The sequence below is a fragment of the Vicugna pacos genome, chromosome X, assembly GCF_048564905.1.
Source record: "Vicugna pacos chromosome X, VicPac4, whole genome shotgun sequence".
Taxonomy (NCBI): domain Eukaryota; kingdom Metazoa; phylum Chordata; class Mammalia; order Artiodactyla; family Camelidae; genus Vicugna; species Vicugna pacos.
The window spans coordinates 84017159-84033488 of NC_133023.1; the positions used below are offsets into that span (position 1 = coordinate 84017159).

General features: G+C 43.4%; 1 protein-coding gene and 1 long non-coding RNA gene across 2 annotated transcripts in view; one reads left to right on the top strand and one right to left on the bottom strand.

The window, feature by feature from the left end:
• LOC140691759 (uncharacterized) overlaps positions 1-16330 on the bottom strand; it is a 19795-nt gene continuing 3465 nt past the window's right edge. The window contains exon 3 of the long non-coding RNA XR_012067432.1: positions 1-1182. This is a non-coding gene — a long non-coding RNA (uncharacterized lncRNA). The remainder of the gene's footprint in view (positions 1183-16330) is intronic.
• Positions 14579-16330, top strand: part of ATP1B4 (ATPase Na+/K+ transporting family member beta 4) — a 15583-nt gene continuing 13831 nt past the window's right edge. The window contains exon 1 of the mRNA XM_006215892.4: positions 14579-14641. Coding sequence (XP_006215954.1) covers positions 14579-14641 — 63 coding nt within the window. The remainder of the gene's footprint in view (positions 14642-16330) is intronic.

The following is a 16330-nucleotide window of genomic DNA, read 5'->3' on the forward strand; positions in this document are numbered from 1 at the left end:
GCATTTCTCTTGTGTGTGTACCAAGGAGTTGAATTGCTGGATCATGTGGTAACTATGTTTACAGGAACTGCCAGACTGTTTTCTGAAGTGGCTGCACTGTTTTACATTCCCACCAGCAGTGTATAAGGGTTATAATTTTATCAAATCTTTGACACCACTTGTTATTATCTGACTTTTTATTATAGTCATTTTAGTGGGTGTGAATGGCATCTCCTGGTTTTAATTTGCATTTCTGTGATCAGTCATGATGTCAAGCATCCTTTTTATGTGCTTATTGGCTGTTTGCATTTCTTCTTTGCAGAAATGTTTATTCAGATATTTTGCACAATGTTTAATTGGGTTATTTCTCTCTGTATTATTGAGTTGTAAGAGTTCTTTATAAATCCCTTGTTTTGTATTTCTTGCATTTCCTGTTTTTATCTTGTTTTGTATTTCCTTTGAGTTCATTGAGCTTCGTGGGTGTGTAGACAAATGTTTTTCAATATATTTGTGAAGATTGCAGCTATTATTTCTTCAAATACTTCTTTTCTGCTCCCTTCTCTCTTCTGCCTCTAGAAGCATAATACTCAGAGGAATAGGGGACAGTAACCTCAAGTTTTCAAGGCTTGCTTCTCCCAGCAGAGAACCACCACCTTACAAGCCAGAGCAAGGGTGATCGGTGCCCGAATATTCTCAGCAGTGCCATGCCCAAGGTAGAGCCTCCATCCCACAAGTGGGGGCTGCACAGAAAAAGGAAACCTGCACCTCTTGGCCACACTCACTGGATCTTAGCCTCAGCAACAGATAGCTAAGGGCCAGATGAGAAAAGCTCACATCCTGCACTTCCTGAGAAGTCAGCCCTCCAACTGGGAGCTCAGGGAAGTTGGAGACCTGTGTTCTTATTTGCATCAGTCTGGAGAGGAGTTTTCTTCTTGCAGAGCTAGGAAAGAGGGAGGAAGGGAATGGGTCTTGGTTCAAATACCACATCGTCCCCATGTTCTAATCAAATTTTAGTAGACTTTCTTGAGTAGATGTTTCTTCACTTTTTGTATGTCCTTAGGATCATTTCCAGAGATTTTTAATGGTTGTATGTATTTTTTCACAATTTCCACCAATTTCACTGAAGAGCTGGTCCACAGAGCTCCTCACATCATCATGCCAGCAATGGAACTCCCATATATATCCATGTATATTTTTGCTGAGCTGTATAAAAATAAGTTGCAGACATTAGGAAACATCCCTAAATACTTCAGCATTAATCTCCCCCAAATAAGGACATACTCCTATAGAACCTCAATACCTTTATCATTCTTGAATAAATTAACATAATTCTATAGTATCATCTAATAAACAGTCCATATTCAAACTTCTCCAAGAATGTCTTTTATGGGTCTTTTTGGGGGGTGGGGGTAGGGAACCAATAACCAAACAAGGTCCACATATTACATTTGGTTACTTTGTCTCTTTAGGTTTCTTTAACCTAAAACAGACCTTACCCTTTTTCTTTTCATGTTATTTATATTTTAAAGAGTCCAGAATAGTTGTTTTTACAAGGCCACATGGGAGGAAGATTATTTCTTGAGTGCTGTCAATCTTCTATTTCTTGCCCAGGGTAGTGAGTTCCCTATGGTTTTAGCTTTTAATTTTTTTTCATTAGGCCACACAATATTTTATGCATCAAATTTGTGTGTAATCAGTACAAATAAGAAATGAGCTATCAAGCCATGAAAAAATGTGGAGAAACTTAAATGCATATGCTTAGTGAGATAAGTCAATCTGAAAAGACTACACACTGTTATGATTCCAATTATATAACATTATGGAAAAGTTAAAACTGGAGATAGTGAAAAGGTCAGTGGTTGCTAAGGGTTAGTGGGGAGGGAGGGATGACTAGATGGAGGACAGAGGATTTTTAGGGCAGTAAAGCTATTCTGTATGATACTATAATGGTGGATACATGCCATTATATACTTGTCAAAATGCATAGCATGTACAACACCAAGAGGGAACCCTAATGTAAACTGAGGACTTTGGGTGATTATATGTGTCAGTGTAGGTTCACTGATTGTAACAAATGTCCTGCTCTGGTATGGGATGTTGATTGTGGGGGGAGGTTGTTGGGGGCAGGGAGTATATGGGAACTCTCTGTACTTTCTATTCAATTTTGCTATCAACCTAAAACTGCTCTAAAAACAAAGTCTGTTTCAAATTCTGTATGTATATTATATTTCACAGTTGTTTTTAAAAGGAGTAAAAGTCTGGAGAGAAGTGATTACAGTTATAGTGCTCTAAATTTCTCACATTTTTTAGGAGGTGTGTAAGTATATTAACTTTAGACTTAAGTACAGTGGGCTATCAAAGTCAAAATTCTATGCTTTTCTTATTACACCATCCCCCTCTCTAGAATCAAGTTAGGAATTATTGACTTTCCAAGGTCTCCTAGGTCCAGTCCTGATAAGTGAACAGCCAGATTTAGTGCCTGGGCTAATTTTTTGCAATTGTCATAGCTTCTTCTTCTCTACTGCTCACAAGCATTCAAAAATTCCTTCCAATCTCGTTTCTCCAAAGAGCTGGCTCCTCCCCTTGACTTCCAAGTTACAATAGCTGAGAGGTAACAACCTCCTCCCTCAAGCCCTCCCCTGAAGTTAACCACCCCTTGCCCCCTGCCCTGGGCAGAAACAGTGACGGAAGTCTTGGCATACCGCTTGGAAAGGTCCCTGACTCATGATCAAGGGGATTAGACTAAGAGGCCGAGCTAATGATTAAAGAGAGAGTTAGGGATAATGTTTCCTTGCTTCTATTTCTAGCAGTACTGTACTAGCATGGGATTGGTTCACATTAACACCTGACTTTCTATCTGTGAAACCAGGGAGACCAGTCTGTTTGGGCTAACAAAATACTTGGGGAAAAAATGTTTTTGTTGATACCATAAGAGTGACTGACCAGAGAAGTCTGGGAATTTTTATAAATAAAATAACCACGAATATGCTTGTAAACACCATGCCATTCCACAGCATCATTCCTTTTTTTAGCTTTTTTTTTTTTTTTAAGAACAGACCGTGTCACTGAACAGATGCAGGCTTTGCTGGGAAGGGAAAGAGTGGAAGTGGGTTACAAGAGAAGTGTGAGGGACAAGGCTTGCCTTCAAGATTCTTGCAATCCCATTGGAGAGAAAAAATATTCAGCTAGGAGAAGGAAGAGAAAATATCTCACTGGTTTAGAGTGCATGATCATTTCTTTATATGCCAGAGGTGACGCTGACCTTTGAATAAAGGGAGGAAGGTTTGTGCAGCTAATTGATTGTGAAAAATAAGGGCACTGTGTAGGTTCCTTAAGAGTGAAGGCCAACAGATTTGCTTTCAAAAACACCTTTCATAGCTGTATTTTCTCTTAAAGAATGTCTGATAATGTCAACTGGGATCTGTTCTTTCAGGTCCTCGGTGGATTCTAGAAGCCTTATATTCATGACTCTCCTTTCTGTCACCAGTGTTGCTGCCTGTCTTGAAAAGTAATAGGACTCCACTCCTTGGACAGTGTTCTACATACTAGCTGGTCCGCAAGTTTAGATTGACCTTTTACCTAGTTAGAGCCCAGGATTAAAGTCTGACTCCATCAAGGAAAAGTGGTAAAAGATATGATTCTATGTGGACCGTGTCTCTCAGTGAGGCAGTGCAGATCAAATAATGCGGATAATGCTCTCTTCCATATGTTATGCTTTCCTGGTGATCAATAATTTCTGATTTACTTGTTTAATGGCTACCCCCGCAACTAAAGGGCCTGCTCCATGAAGCTGCTGACCATGTCTCTTTCATTCTCTGCTGTATTGCCAGCACCCAGCACAGTATCTGACACAGAGTCACCATCCTACAAATATCTGTTAAATAAAGAATTAATCAGTTAAGTGGGAATTAAATCCTGACAGGGCATGAATGGAAACTAGCAAATGAGGGAGAAAAAATGGTGAGAAATAAACTGAGGTCTTCGTCGGGAGCCATGAAATGACTGCAGGAACAGAACAGGAAGTGCAGAATAGTAGAGCCTTCTAGTGACAGTGGTGAGAAAGTGAGGGTGAGAATAATGAAACTAACATTGGTTGAGCATCTTCTAGGTGTATGGTGCTTTAACATGTATGAACTCATTTAATCTTCACAACTCCATGAGATAGGTACTATTACAATACACATTTTACAGATGAAGAAAAAGAGATTGATTCAAAGAGACTGCATAACTTGCTCATGATCATTACTGTGAGACAATTTTCCATGAATCTCCCATGTTTCTGCCCATCTTGTGAACAGAGACACAGACTGACACTGTTCTGGGCAATTTTTTCAGGGATATTTGTATAATGAACAGCTTTGGAAGATATAGTGGCTCCCTCCAGAGCAATGGAAAGGCAAATTACTGCCCATAATAAAGGATTCAGATTCCTTTAGCTCACTGTTGCTCTCCTGTAACACAACCCATAGCATGTGCAGGTGTCACCTGGCCCCTTTTTGAGTAGCTCTTATGAGTCTTGGGGGCAAGGGGAACTGACACAGGAAAATGCTTATACTCTGGCTACTACTATTGCTGTGAGAAACAAAGTCCCTTATCTCTGGCCCAGGAGTCTCATGTCATCTGCCAGCATCCATGAAAAAAATGTGGCAGGTTTTGTTAGTTTGCAAGTAAGATAAAATCTCAGAACCATCACAAGTCTTGATGGTCACACAGGTGAAAAGTGTTGGAACGGGGAATTGTACCCATGCCTGTTTGACTCAAGAACCCACACTCTTTTCCCAGGATGCTGTATGACATCATTCCTCCTTGCCCTTCCTCCACACCTACGTGTCACTGGACCTGACCTTACTTTTCAAGTTGGATGATCTGGGTGTCTCGTTAAGCAGAGAAGAGGTTAAAACTATCTGATTATAATTCTTTTTCCTTCTGTCTCCTAGGTTAACGGAAGTCCTTAATCTATCATCTTATCTTCTTAATCATGCTATTTTCCCAGGGTTATGGTTCTTGTAATAGGCTTTTGTCAGGCATATTCATATTGATGAAAAAAATTCCCAGAGGACACAACAGGCACACTTGAGCTGTTCCCTAAATGACTACTAGTTTTAGCTCCTGGGGGATACTTGCCAAACTCTACATCAAAGGCACCAGGCCTCCTGTATCCTTGCTGGACCACCCAGGTTCAGCAAGGTTCAGGGGGTATACAATGGTGGGATCTCAAGATCACATTTTCCATATATTTATAACCCCCAAATTAATTGTATAAAGTGGTTTCAGTAGAGATTTCTAATCTCAGGAGTCCCAAGTATCCCTTTTGTTCATATAGGTCTTTTGCTCTTATTATCTACAAACTCTTTTTATCCACAACATTGAGATGTTAGGCAATCATTCTCTCTGATCACTGAAGATGGAGCAACAACTGAAGCTGCCAGTGTAGGGCTGGGGAGAGGAAAAATCGGAGGCTGTGGAGGAGTGAGGCCATTCCCACTTATCATTTCCCAGAAGGCCTGATGATTCGTCTAGCACTTTCAGCAGAGTGATGACATGCTATCCTCATAACAGCCCTTTGAGGAAACGGGTCCAAAGAGCTTAAGTGACTAATTTGTCCAACATTATACTGTGCATTTATAGCTGGTCTGGGGCTAGAATTCCTCTCTATACCTTGTATGTTTAGTGAATTCAGAGGATAGTGTCCCAGTTTCCCAGAGGAAGAGGAGTAGGATGAGGATTAGGCTGAGGATTCTCCCTTTTGACAGCTTCTGGTCACCCTGCCCAGAAGACAGACTTTCAGGAGGCAAAGGGCGGGCAAAGTCAATGCCAAGCCATGTCATGCTTCCTTCTAAAAAAGTGGGTGGAAGAGTTGTGGAAGAACTGATATACTGGAAAGAGCTGGAGACTGGGAGTCCCAAAGTCTGACTAGACCATAAATTTTTCTTTCACCTCCCTGAATCCAAAGTCTACAATGTATAGGTGTCTTTGGGCCTGAGAGTCTAGCCAGATAACAGGTTGTCATATCCCAGTGGCAGAGTTTTGAGCCGTAGAAATAACCTCCCGACAGCCTTCAGCTATCCCCTCCCTGACCCCAGCTAGCAGCTGTTGCTCTTGTCTGAACAGAGGGTGATTGTTTCTTGACTTCTGGGCGTGGATTTACCATGCTGGGCTCTGCTTGGGTTGCAGCCAGAGCTGGGGGTCAGAAAACAGTTCAGAAGAGGATGACACAAGTTGGGGTTTCCACCATCCTGAACCAAGCAAGGAGGACTGGCGATAGGAAAGGGAGGCACTGGGGGACCCAGGAGGGTCTTGAGAAAGTGGACTCAGGGTTTCTTTTCTTTTTCTTTTGTTAATGGGGGTGCTAGAGATTGAACCCAGGACCTCCTGCATGCTAAGTATGTGCTCGACCACTGAGCTATACTGGCCCTGCCCCAGAGCTTCTTTTCTTGAGTTGTATGTCTGTTTGAAGAGCGAAGAGACAAAAACAGTTATCTTGCTTCTGTCCTGCTAGCTCCTCTGGTGAGCAGCAGCATGCCCCAGAGACACTTTTCAGTGTGAGCATTAGTGGTTCTCTAAGAACTGGGAGCCTCACAGAAGGCGCATTCATTTAATCATTTTATCATAGATAAAAGGTTGACTTAGGATACCTCAAGACAAGATTATGGTGAGGATACACAAGCCTAGAAAACTATTAAATTCCAAAGCAGCTCTAGTCATCGAGTCTTGCTCCCTTCCTCTTGTCTAACATCCCTGCTGCCCTCTCTAAGCCTGCTCTATTCTCCTTTTGCCATTGACTGGAAAATTCTCTCTGCGGTCTATAGGAACACTTCCACAGGTTCCTGGTCTGACTGCCTTAGCTTGTTACTATCAATCCTACTGGACAGTACTCTTTGCGTCTGGCGACCTCTACTGTCACCAAGTTATGGGGCCCATTCCTGGTACAGTCAAGGTCACCCCTATGCCACAACTAGCTGGATTTGCTTTCCTGACCAGGAGGCAGTGAGCAGAGTATTGGACACAGCAGACACCGTGACTAACAGACCTAGTATAGAGGACTTCTCTTTGAAGGTGAATGTCGGCCTTGGTGACAATTAACCCATGGGAGGTTGAGCTGAACAAGAGAGTGACAGGGCCAGTCCTCTGTGTATGTGGAACAGCCAACCGCCCATGCTGGTGTTTCCCAAATCATGGTCCTCAAACTGCTGCCGCAGATCTGCCTTAGTGCTTTTTAAACCTTTTAATTTCTGGGCCTAACTTCAGACCTACAGAATCAGAATTTTGGAGTTGGGATCAGAGAATCTGCATAGTTAACAAGCTCCTCACATGAACATGAGTGTTCACTAAAGTTGAGGACCTCTGCTCTATATTCTTCAAGCTTCTTTCGAGCTGTTGCCTCTTCCTGGAAAGTTCTCTTCCTGCTCTCTCTGCTTAGCAAAATCCTGCCCCATCCCTGGAGGCCAAGCTCAGGTGTAGCTGCCTTCATGAGGCTTTCCCTGATTTCATGTCTCCTTAACTCCAACCACCCCCTGTTGCTATGGGGTAGGGGATATTAGGTGAATAAGAACTGGGGTGCAAGGGAGTGTTGGGGATATGAGAAGGCACATCTGGGATGGAGCTGTAGGAAAGGATTATGTTTTGCCCCCAGCTTTTTATTTGGAAAAATCTGGAAGTAAACTATGATGAATACCAGCATGTCCTTCACCTGGAAATTAACATTTTGCATTTGCACACATGCTCTCTCTCCACACACACATACACACATATCATACAAACTTGTATGTATTTGGCTACAACATTTGAAATTAAATTGCAGTTATGGTGCCACTTTGCATTGAAATCCTTCAGCATCTGTCTCCTAAGAAAAAGAGCATTCTCTCATTCTCTTGAGTAATAATAATACCACTATCACATCCAAGAAATGTAACATTGATGGAATAGTATTATGTAATATTGAGTCCATATCAAAACTTCTCAAATTATTCCAAAGCATCCTAGCTGTCTGTGCTGATTCAGGATTCAATCAAGAATCATGGATTTCACTTGATTATCTTTTCTTTTTAGTCTCTTTTAATCTAGATTCTAGAACAGTACCTTTGGCTTTTTTCCTTAATGATATTGATATTTTTGAAGAGTCCAGGTTAGTTGTCTTGTTTACAATCTGGATTGTCTGATTGTTTTCTCACAACTGGGTTGATACTAAACATCTTTGGCAGGAACACTACAGAAGCAATGCTGTTCACTTCTCTCTCTGCATTACATCAGGAGCGTCACGTGCCACTGCCCTGTTATGGGTGATGCCAAATTAGATCACTTATTTAAGATTTGTCTTCTAGAACTCTTCATTGAAAAGGTACATTTTTATTTTGAAATTAATAAGTAATCTTCAGAGTAATCGGGAATGAGCATGTGGAACAGCTCCTATGGTGGTTCCTGAGTGCACTGAAGTTTGAACCACTGTTTTACAAGGTGTGATGTGAATGAGGGTCCTCAAAGGCCTTATCTGCCTCCAAAATACCTCAGGCTTAGCAGTCTGCCTTCACCTTTCACCTCTTGCTCCACCTCCAAACACCCTCTCCCTCTTGCCTGGTCCACATCCCCAGCATGAGAGACATTAGCAGGCCAGATGGGGGCACTGCCTCCAACCTGAGGAAGCTTGCTCCCTTTCCCACTCAGGTCAAGGCCTTGTGAGGAAGAACCGTCAAAAATGACGAGGTATTTTTGTTCAGTTGATTGGTTTGTATTAGTATTAGTATTAGTATTAGTATTAGTATTAGTATTAGTATTAGTATTAATTGGGTGAACTGAGCCAAGCAGTTTATATAAATTATATCATTTGATCCTATGCCAACCCAATGAGTTTACAGATGGAAAAACTGAGGCTTACAGAAGTGAAGTAACTTCCCCAAGTTTATACAGCTATTAAGAGTCAGAACTGGATTCAAATCCAGTTCCAAATAAAGCTCATGCTTTTAAACACTAAGCTATACTCTCTAATGAGCAATAATTCCACCTGACTTCAGAATTCTCCTGCCATTTGCCTCTGAAGAGTTTTAGGCCCGCAGCATTCCCGAGAGTGAGGAAGCAGGGACACTGGACTTACCTTTCAAGGTGGAGAGATGGTTTAACAAAGAAATCAATTGGCATTCCTGTGGTCTTACAGCAAGTGAGTAACTGAGCAGGATGTTGATGGAGAGACCTTAAGCTCTTGCTTATGAATTTGATTTTGATTTAAGAGGCAGCTGAGAGCCACTATGATTTCTGACTGGTGCTTGCTGAATCTAGAGTGGGTTCAGGTTGGATTAATATCATTGTCCTTTGTGTGGGGAAATGCTGCTACTTGATAATAAACCGGCTTGCAGGCTTTGGTAGAAAAGACCGACGTTGCCGACAGCCCCTTTCTGTGCTTTGCACACGTGAGTGACTGTCTTTAGGTTTACAGCTGTCTGTCCAGCCTGTCACAGGGGAAAATTCTACCTCTTAGATTCTAGTTAGCTCAAGAAAACCTGTTGCCCCCACCCTACACCCTCCATTCCCAATAAACAGAACAAAAAAAAAAGCCTTGTAAACGTGCTCCGACTTTGTGTAGTCCACAGTTTTCTCTAGTCTATCAATTCTCCCGCAAGGATGCCCAGTCAAATGCTGCAGTGAAAGGAAAAAACAAAACAAACAAAACCACAACACCCAAGACTCTCTCCTGCCAGCAAGAGTCATTTGTAATTTGGGGGTTTATTGCACGAATTAGCTTTAGTTTCAGGTTGCCCACTTCTTAGTGACAGAGGTGTCAGGAAAATATCCCTGCACCTGTTGCAAGGTTTCATCTATGGCTGGAGTTAGACACAGACAAACACATATAGAGTATCATCCCAATTTTAGCACATGTGCTGTTAAAGCAAGCACGTGTACATATAAAGTGTCATCCAAGTTTAGCGTATGTCCTGATAAATTAAACATCATCATATATAGACACAGAAGATTTCAAAATTGGAAGAGTCCTAAGAGGTCATCTAGCAAACCCTCCATCCTACTCCTCACCCCCAGCCGTGTATGCATAGAACAGCTCCACATTGAGACAGCAAAGTTTGGGCAGCTCCAGTGACAAGTCACTTACTAACTTTCAGAGGCAGCTGATCTCTGTGACCAGCTTTGTTTTTTTAACGAAGGCCTTTTATAAAATAAAGTGAAATGCATCCTCCTGATAACTTCTAGCTTTGGAAGACTGCTTCCTTCCTCTGGAGTCGCTCAGAATGAGGGATCACCTTTTCCACCCAGGCCCTACCTGCCGACTCTAGATTGACTGAAACTTCCAGCACCATGGCTCCCAGCCAGGACCTTCTCTGCAGTGACTCTTCTTCCAACCTTGACTCTTCCTTTTGACGGCATGTGTATCCAAGGTTCATTCTCCCAGCTGATGCTGCCCCACCTGGATTGCTCTGCTCTTCCCTGCACACCTAGCAAGCACAAAGCTTCTGGGAGGCTGGGCCCTGGCGGGCCCACTGCAGTGCCATGGCTCTGCTTGCCAAAAGCCATTTGATGCAGCAGGGAAGCAAGTGGTTAGAGAGGTGCATTGGGTTTCTGAGACGTACTAGCTTAGCTAAGGCAGAAACAGGCTCTAACTTAATAATCTTCTCATCACACACAGTAAGAGACACCCTGACTTATTCAAAGACACCGTGGGCGGTGCAGAGGATGAATAAGCATGATTCACTGCCACTCTGGCACCTGGGGCACGAAGAATAATAAAACCCAAAGAATTGTAGCCGCCTGAGTAGTAAATTAAGAGATCCGGGGCTCAGCTAGACTCTCGACATCAATGTTACCATGGCAATAAAGGGCCCCAGCGTTCAGCAGCTATTACAGAGCAGGCGTCTAATAGGCTAGTCTATGTCACAGCCAAAGCCCAAGGGGCTAGCAAAGAAGACCAATTAGCATATCCATTCATTAGGGGCCTCTGCACACTTCTTCTCTTAATTCCAATTAGTTGTTTGTTTGAACCAACGTCTCTTGCCTGCATTATACTCATTAGTGCCTTTTAGCCACTGGAAATAGGCTTGAAACTCCACAAGGACCTCACTGTTTCCCAAGCCTTCATTTTTCCCCCAGGGGTCTAGGCTTATACAGTGACAAACCTATGGGCCACAGTCCCTCGAAATGAAAGCATCTCTCACTGTGCAACTGTACTCGGCAGATAGAAACTCTGCTCAGGAATGTGATGTGCTAAGGGTTCTTCTTGGAACCCAGTGAAGTAAGGATCTGGGGCCATTATCTGGACCATTCAGGTCAAGGAAACCCTCTGGCCTTAGCCAGTGAGCCTGCTGGACACGCCTGCTGGCCACTACTCAGAGGCTATCTGCTCAGGAGGGGGAGCTTTGGGCACTGGGGACCATACTGGCATCATCAAAGTCCAGTAGTAGCTGTTCCAGCTTGAAGGACTGCCCTTCAAGGTCCAGCCCAAACTCCGCCTACTCCGGGAAGCCTTCCCTGATCTCTGCAGCCCCAAATGAGTTCCCCCTCCTCCACAAACTTCGAAGATGACATCCTATGCTGGGCAGCATTCATGGGCAGCCTCAGGCCCTGGGCCAGCCTGGAGTTTCCTCACCCATGACTTCAGAGTCCTCAAGGTCACTAATGCTGGAAGGGACTGGGGTTCTAGAGAGCACTCAACAACACTTGGATGACTCCAACGGCAAACAACTCTTAAGCTCCACTGCACGTGACTCCCTAGAGACTCCCTGAAGACTTAGCCAATCCCTGGGTAGGGAAAGTACACAATCACTCTGATGGCTCTGTCTACCAAACACAATATTGCATAAGTAGCCCACAAGAACACATGCCATAAACTAGCCCCTCTCATGGTAGAAGCAAAGAATCTCTCAAGAGCGCTACCTTCTCTTTCTTCTTTTGGGAACAGGAAGATCCAGTCCATAAGAATGTTTCTGTTCCCTGTCAGCAACCATGTGGTTTTACTGAAGCAGGCAACCAGGAAACGGGGCTCAGAGAAGCAGCTGCTAACATCTGTGCACAAGGACTGGGCATATACTTTAAGCGACTTTAATCATTTGCATTTGAACCTGCTGTCAAATTCAAAGCCTCTCCTTTCCTCCTCCTCTCTTGCCGCTGTAGCCACTGCTTCATTTGCAGCCCCACTGGCCGCTTCTGGCTCCAGTCTGCTGCACTGTTAAGCAGATTGCTTTTTTTCCAAAATTGGCAGGAACAGTTTCTCCTTTAGCTAAAGCCTTTTGAGTGTGAGCTCATACAGATTTCTGTCTTAGAGATCGTATGGGATTTTGTTAGTTTACCCCACCCAACAGCTGGCATTCCAGAAGGCAGCCTGGGCTATAGTTAAAATACACTGTAAATATATTAAGTATATGGCAAATCCCAAATGACCCAGAATGCTAGGGAATGAGAAATTCTGGAGAATGGAATGTTTTGTTACCTGAGTTCACATTACTCCAAATGTCCTTTTGTCTCCCATTTTTGGTTTTATCCCCAGCTTTACTAAGATATAATTGACACATGACATTGTGTAAGTTTAAGGTGTACAAAGTGATTTGATACGTTTTATATATATATATATATATTTCAAAACGATTACCACTATAGTGTTAGCTAACACCTCCATCACATCACATAATTACCATTTCTTTTTTATGGTGAGCACACTTAAGATCTACTCTCAGCAACTTTCAAGTATATAATACAATATTATTAATGATGATTACCATGTCATACATTAGATTCCTCAGAATTTATTCATTTCATAACTAGAAATTTGTACCCTTTGACCAACATCTTCCCAATTCCCCACCCTCCCCCCAGCCTCTGGTAACCACCATTGTACTGTCTGTTTCTATGAATTTGGCTTTTTTAGATTCCACATGTGAGATCATACAGTATCTGTTTTTCTCTGTCTGATTTATTTCACTGAGTATAATGCCCTCAAGTTCCATCCATGTTGTCATTAATGGCAGGATTTCCTTCCTTCTCATGACTGAATATTCCATTTTAGAATATTCCTCATCCTTCCTCATCCATTTATCTGTTAACAGGACACTTAGGTTGTTTCCACATCTTCGCTATTGTGAATAATGCTACTGCCCACTCCTGGCTTTTGAAATCTTGCTAACGTGACTGTACTCTCTTTTATGCCTTCATAAAACAAGACCAATTTACCTATCTATGCTTTTTTTGGCTTTTGACGCTTCCAAGGGCTTCGAGATTCTCCTACTTAACACCAGGAATCACACAAAAGGCTTGAATGGAGAAAGTGTAAGAGACAGAACTCAAAGTCTCCTGAGACCAGGTTATCCCCTGGAATATATTTTGCTTTCATTAAAATCCAAAAAGAAGAATGAGTTTCTCTTCTCTTTGTCAGTGTTCTCTTTCTCTTCAAATGAGAGTATGGGGCAGGGGGACTCCGTTAAGGAAGAGTCCTGATTAGTTACATTCTAGCCAATGGAATTTTTATTTTAAATTAACCACTATTGAAGCTGTCTTCATCAGAATAGCCTCGACTTGGAATTATGACTGATCTGTCTAAGCTGTTGGGCTATGGTTTTCTTGCTCATGAATATGCCCACTACCTGCAACATTCTCAGTCACCTGGGTGTAATGGGCAGGGGGAGGGATTTGTGAAGGAAGGATCACAAATTCCACCTAGGCCTCTTAGCCACCCGGGCTCCAGTGGGGTGAATCAAACAGACTAAAACTGCTATACAATGTTCTTGGCTGTTTCTACTAATTTTTCTTTTGTTGGATCCCACTTTGGCCTCAGGAGTTATATATGTCTGGGAAACTGACACTGCAAAGTTCTGGCTTGTTCCCTGCCTTGATGCTAAGGGATAAATATAGATCTCAACCACTACAGAAATTTGGCCAGGATTCCAAGGGGTGTGTGTGTGAGGGGCAGTGCTGATGGGGCCATTCTGACATGTGGGCTAGAAAAAGGCTTCTTTATGTCCAAGACCCTTTTTGGCCAGGGAGGGGTAAGGCAGGAGCCTGGCCTCTAAAATCAGAATGCATAGTCTACATTTAAGGGACTTGCGGATTGACACAAATAAGGAATATTGTAGGTGGCCTGGTGTGGGGGGGGGTGGGGAAAGCTAAGGGAATCTTTCCTGACACCCTAGATCCTTTTGTATGAGGTCAGCCTTATGAAAAAAGAAAGTTATTCTTGGTCATCTCCCCTCACCCCCAACTCCCACCCACGCCCCACCCCCTGCACACACTGATATCCAACTCTCAATTCAGAAGAACACGACTTAAGATTTCCATTGGGCGCATAGTAGCTCAGGCGCTAGGGAAGGGCAGTGGGTGGGAAGAGACATGAAGTTGGGGGTGGTGAGTCGCTCATCCTCGTGACCCAGAATATCTCCCCCTCCCTGTAATGATGAGCTTGCTTTTCCATCAGGGCTTTCCTTTGATTCAGGGAAGGGGCCAACCAATGAGAGAGGGGCATGTTGGATTATTTTGGGGAAGGGCTCATGCCAGGAGGGTTCACTTTTACTGGGCGCCAAGTATCCCCAGCAACCAGTGTCTCCTGTACCAGCAGAAGCTCCATAACTCTCACTCACTGGCCTGCCTCTGCCGCGTCTTTGCCCACTGACCAGCCATGAGACGGCAGCTCCGGTCCAGAAGGGCTCCGGCCTTTCCTTACGGTTATCGCTACAGACTTGTGAGTCCCAGGGAGCTGAATATTTTGCTATCCCTTTTCAGTGGGATAGGGTGGGGGTTGTATAGGTCTTGGCTTAGGGCTGCTTCTCCTTAGGACGGTCAGGAACGGTGAAGTTTAAGGAAGCCCATAGTTTTGAGGCAAGCAGTGACCCCCAGTACCCCATCACACCCTAAACTGCTGGACTGAAGGAGGAAGCCCCTCTTCTTGTGCAACAAAGATAAAGCAAGGGGAAGAAGCCAGAGAATAAGGGGCTTTCTAAATTTTTCCTTGGGAGTCCAGAATTTGAACAGACTATTTGGAGTCTGGGAGTGGAGGTTTCCTTCCGATACCAAGGAATTTAGCCAAGAGAGAAGGGAAGGGGAAACGAAAGGCACTGCCTACCCAGCTGTCTCGATCCCTTTGGGTGGTAGCTTCTTAGGAACCCAGCTGCTCTTTTTCCAAAGCAGAAATTCCAGACTATAGCTAAAATCATCAAATCCTAGACAGTAGCTGGGAGGAGTCCTAGACTTCACCTCTCCAGAACCCCTCATTAGGTAAAGGACGCCTTTGGGGCTCAGAGCACAGGAGTGACTTGCAAGTTAGTGGAGGAGCCAAAGTGAGAATGCAAGTTTCCTCACTTCCAATCTTGTGCTCTTTCCATTATATTTGCAGCGTGCAACTCCTTAACCCTCCAGCCCTCCACCACCCACTGCCACCCTGCTTTGCACTTACTTTGCTATAAATCATTAATACAAACCACATGCAGTACTTTAGGGGGGAGGTATATTCTGAAATCTCCCACACACCGGGCTGTGATCTGAACCCCCGGAGGAAACAAACCTTAATCCATTTTTCTTGGGGAATGGCCAGTTATGTAACCAGCAAGCTAAGTGAAGACGGTCAACAGTTAGCAGAGGAAGGCACATATTCTTCTAAGCCCACATCAACTTGTGGAGGGCTTCTCTTGACTGCCCAGCCACAATTTGTACAATCTCTCTTTTGACATCCCCAGAGTCCCTTCCAGCAATCAGAGTGGTCACAGTCTGTAGGGCATATGTAACTAGTGCTTACTTGGCTTCCTTTCTATGTAATGCTGCTGAAATGTTGTGTATAATTTCAATTATTTGTCAACTGGTTTGGGTTTTAAATGCATCAGAGGAATCTTGCTCTTTATAGGGAATACTTGATCAAATTTAAAAAGAAATTATTCGATGCAGTGAGTAATCATGTGCTAATGTCTCTTTTAAAATTAACTAACCGTTTGAATGTTTACAGGGTGTTACTCAATGCAGGGCACAAATTTATCCTTCGGGTCATACTGCTTGTTTATACATTTGTTTATATGTTTATATATTTAGAGTGCTCAAAATGGAGCCACCTTCTGCCCTTCAGACTCTTCCCTTTTAGGGCAACGTGATGGCCCCAGCACCCACCCACAACTCTCTCCCAGCACAGACACTATCACATGAGGGCGGTACCACTTTAGGAAACGGACAAAAACAGACCCTCTCATTACCAAAGGATTCCCTACTGGATTCCGTTAAATAGTTGGTTGCACAAAAGTGCCTCTGTTGCAGAAGGTGAGGTTCTCCTATACTGGGAAGCAGGGAGAGGGAAAAAGATATTTGAGGTTTCTGAAGCTCAGGCAGTATGAGAGCTGTGGGGAAATTAGCACTGAGAAGGTTAATTCTTCCCAGGAGGGTAAAGCTT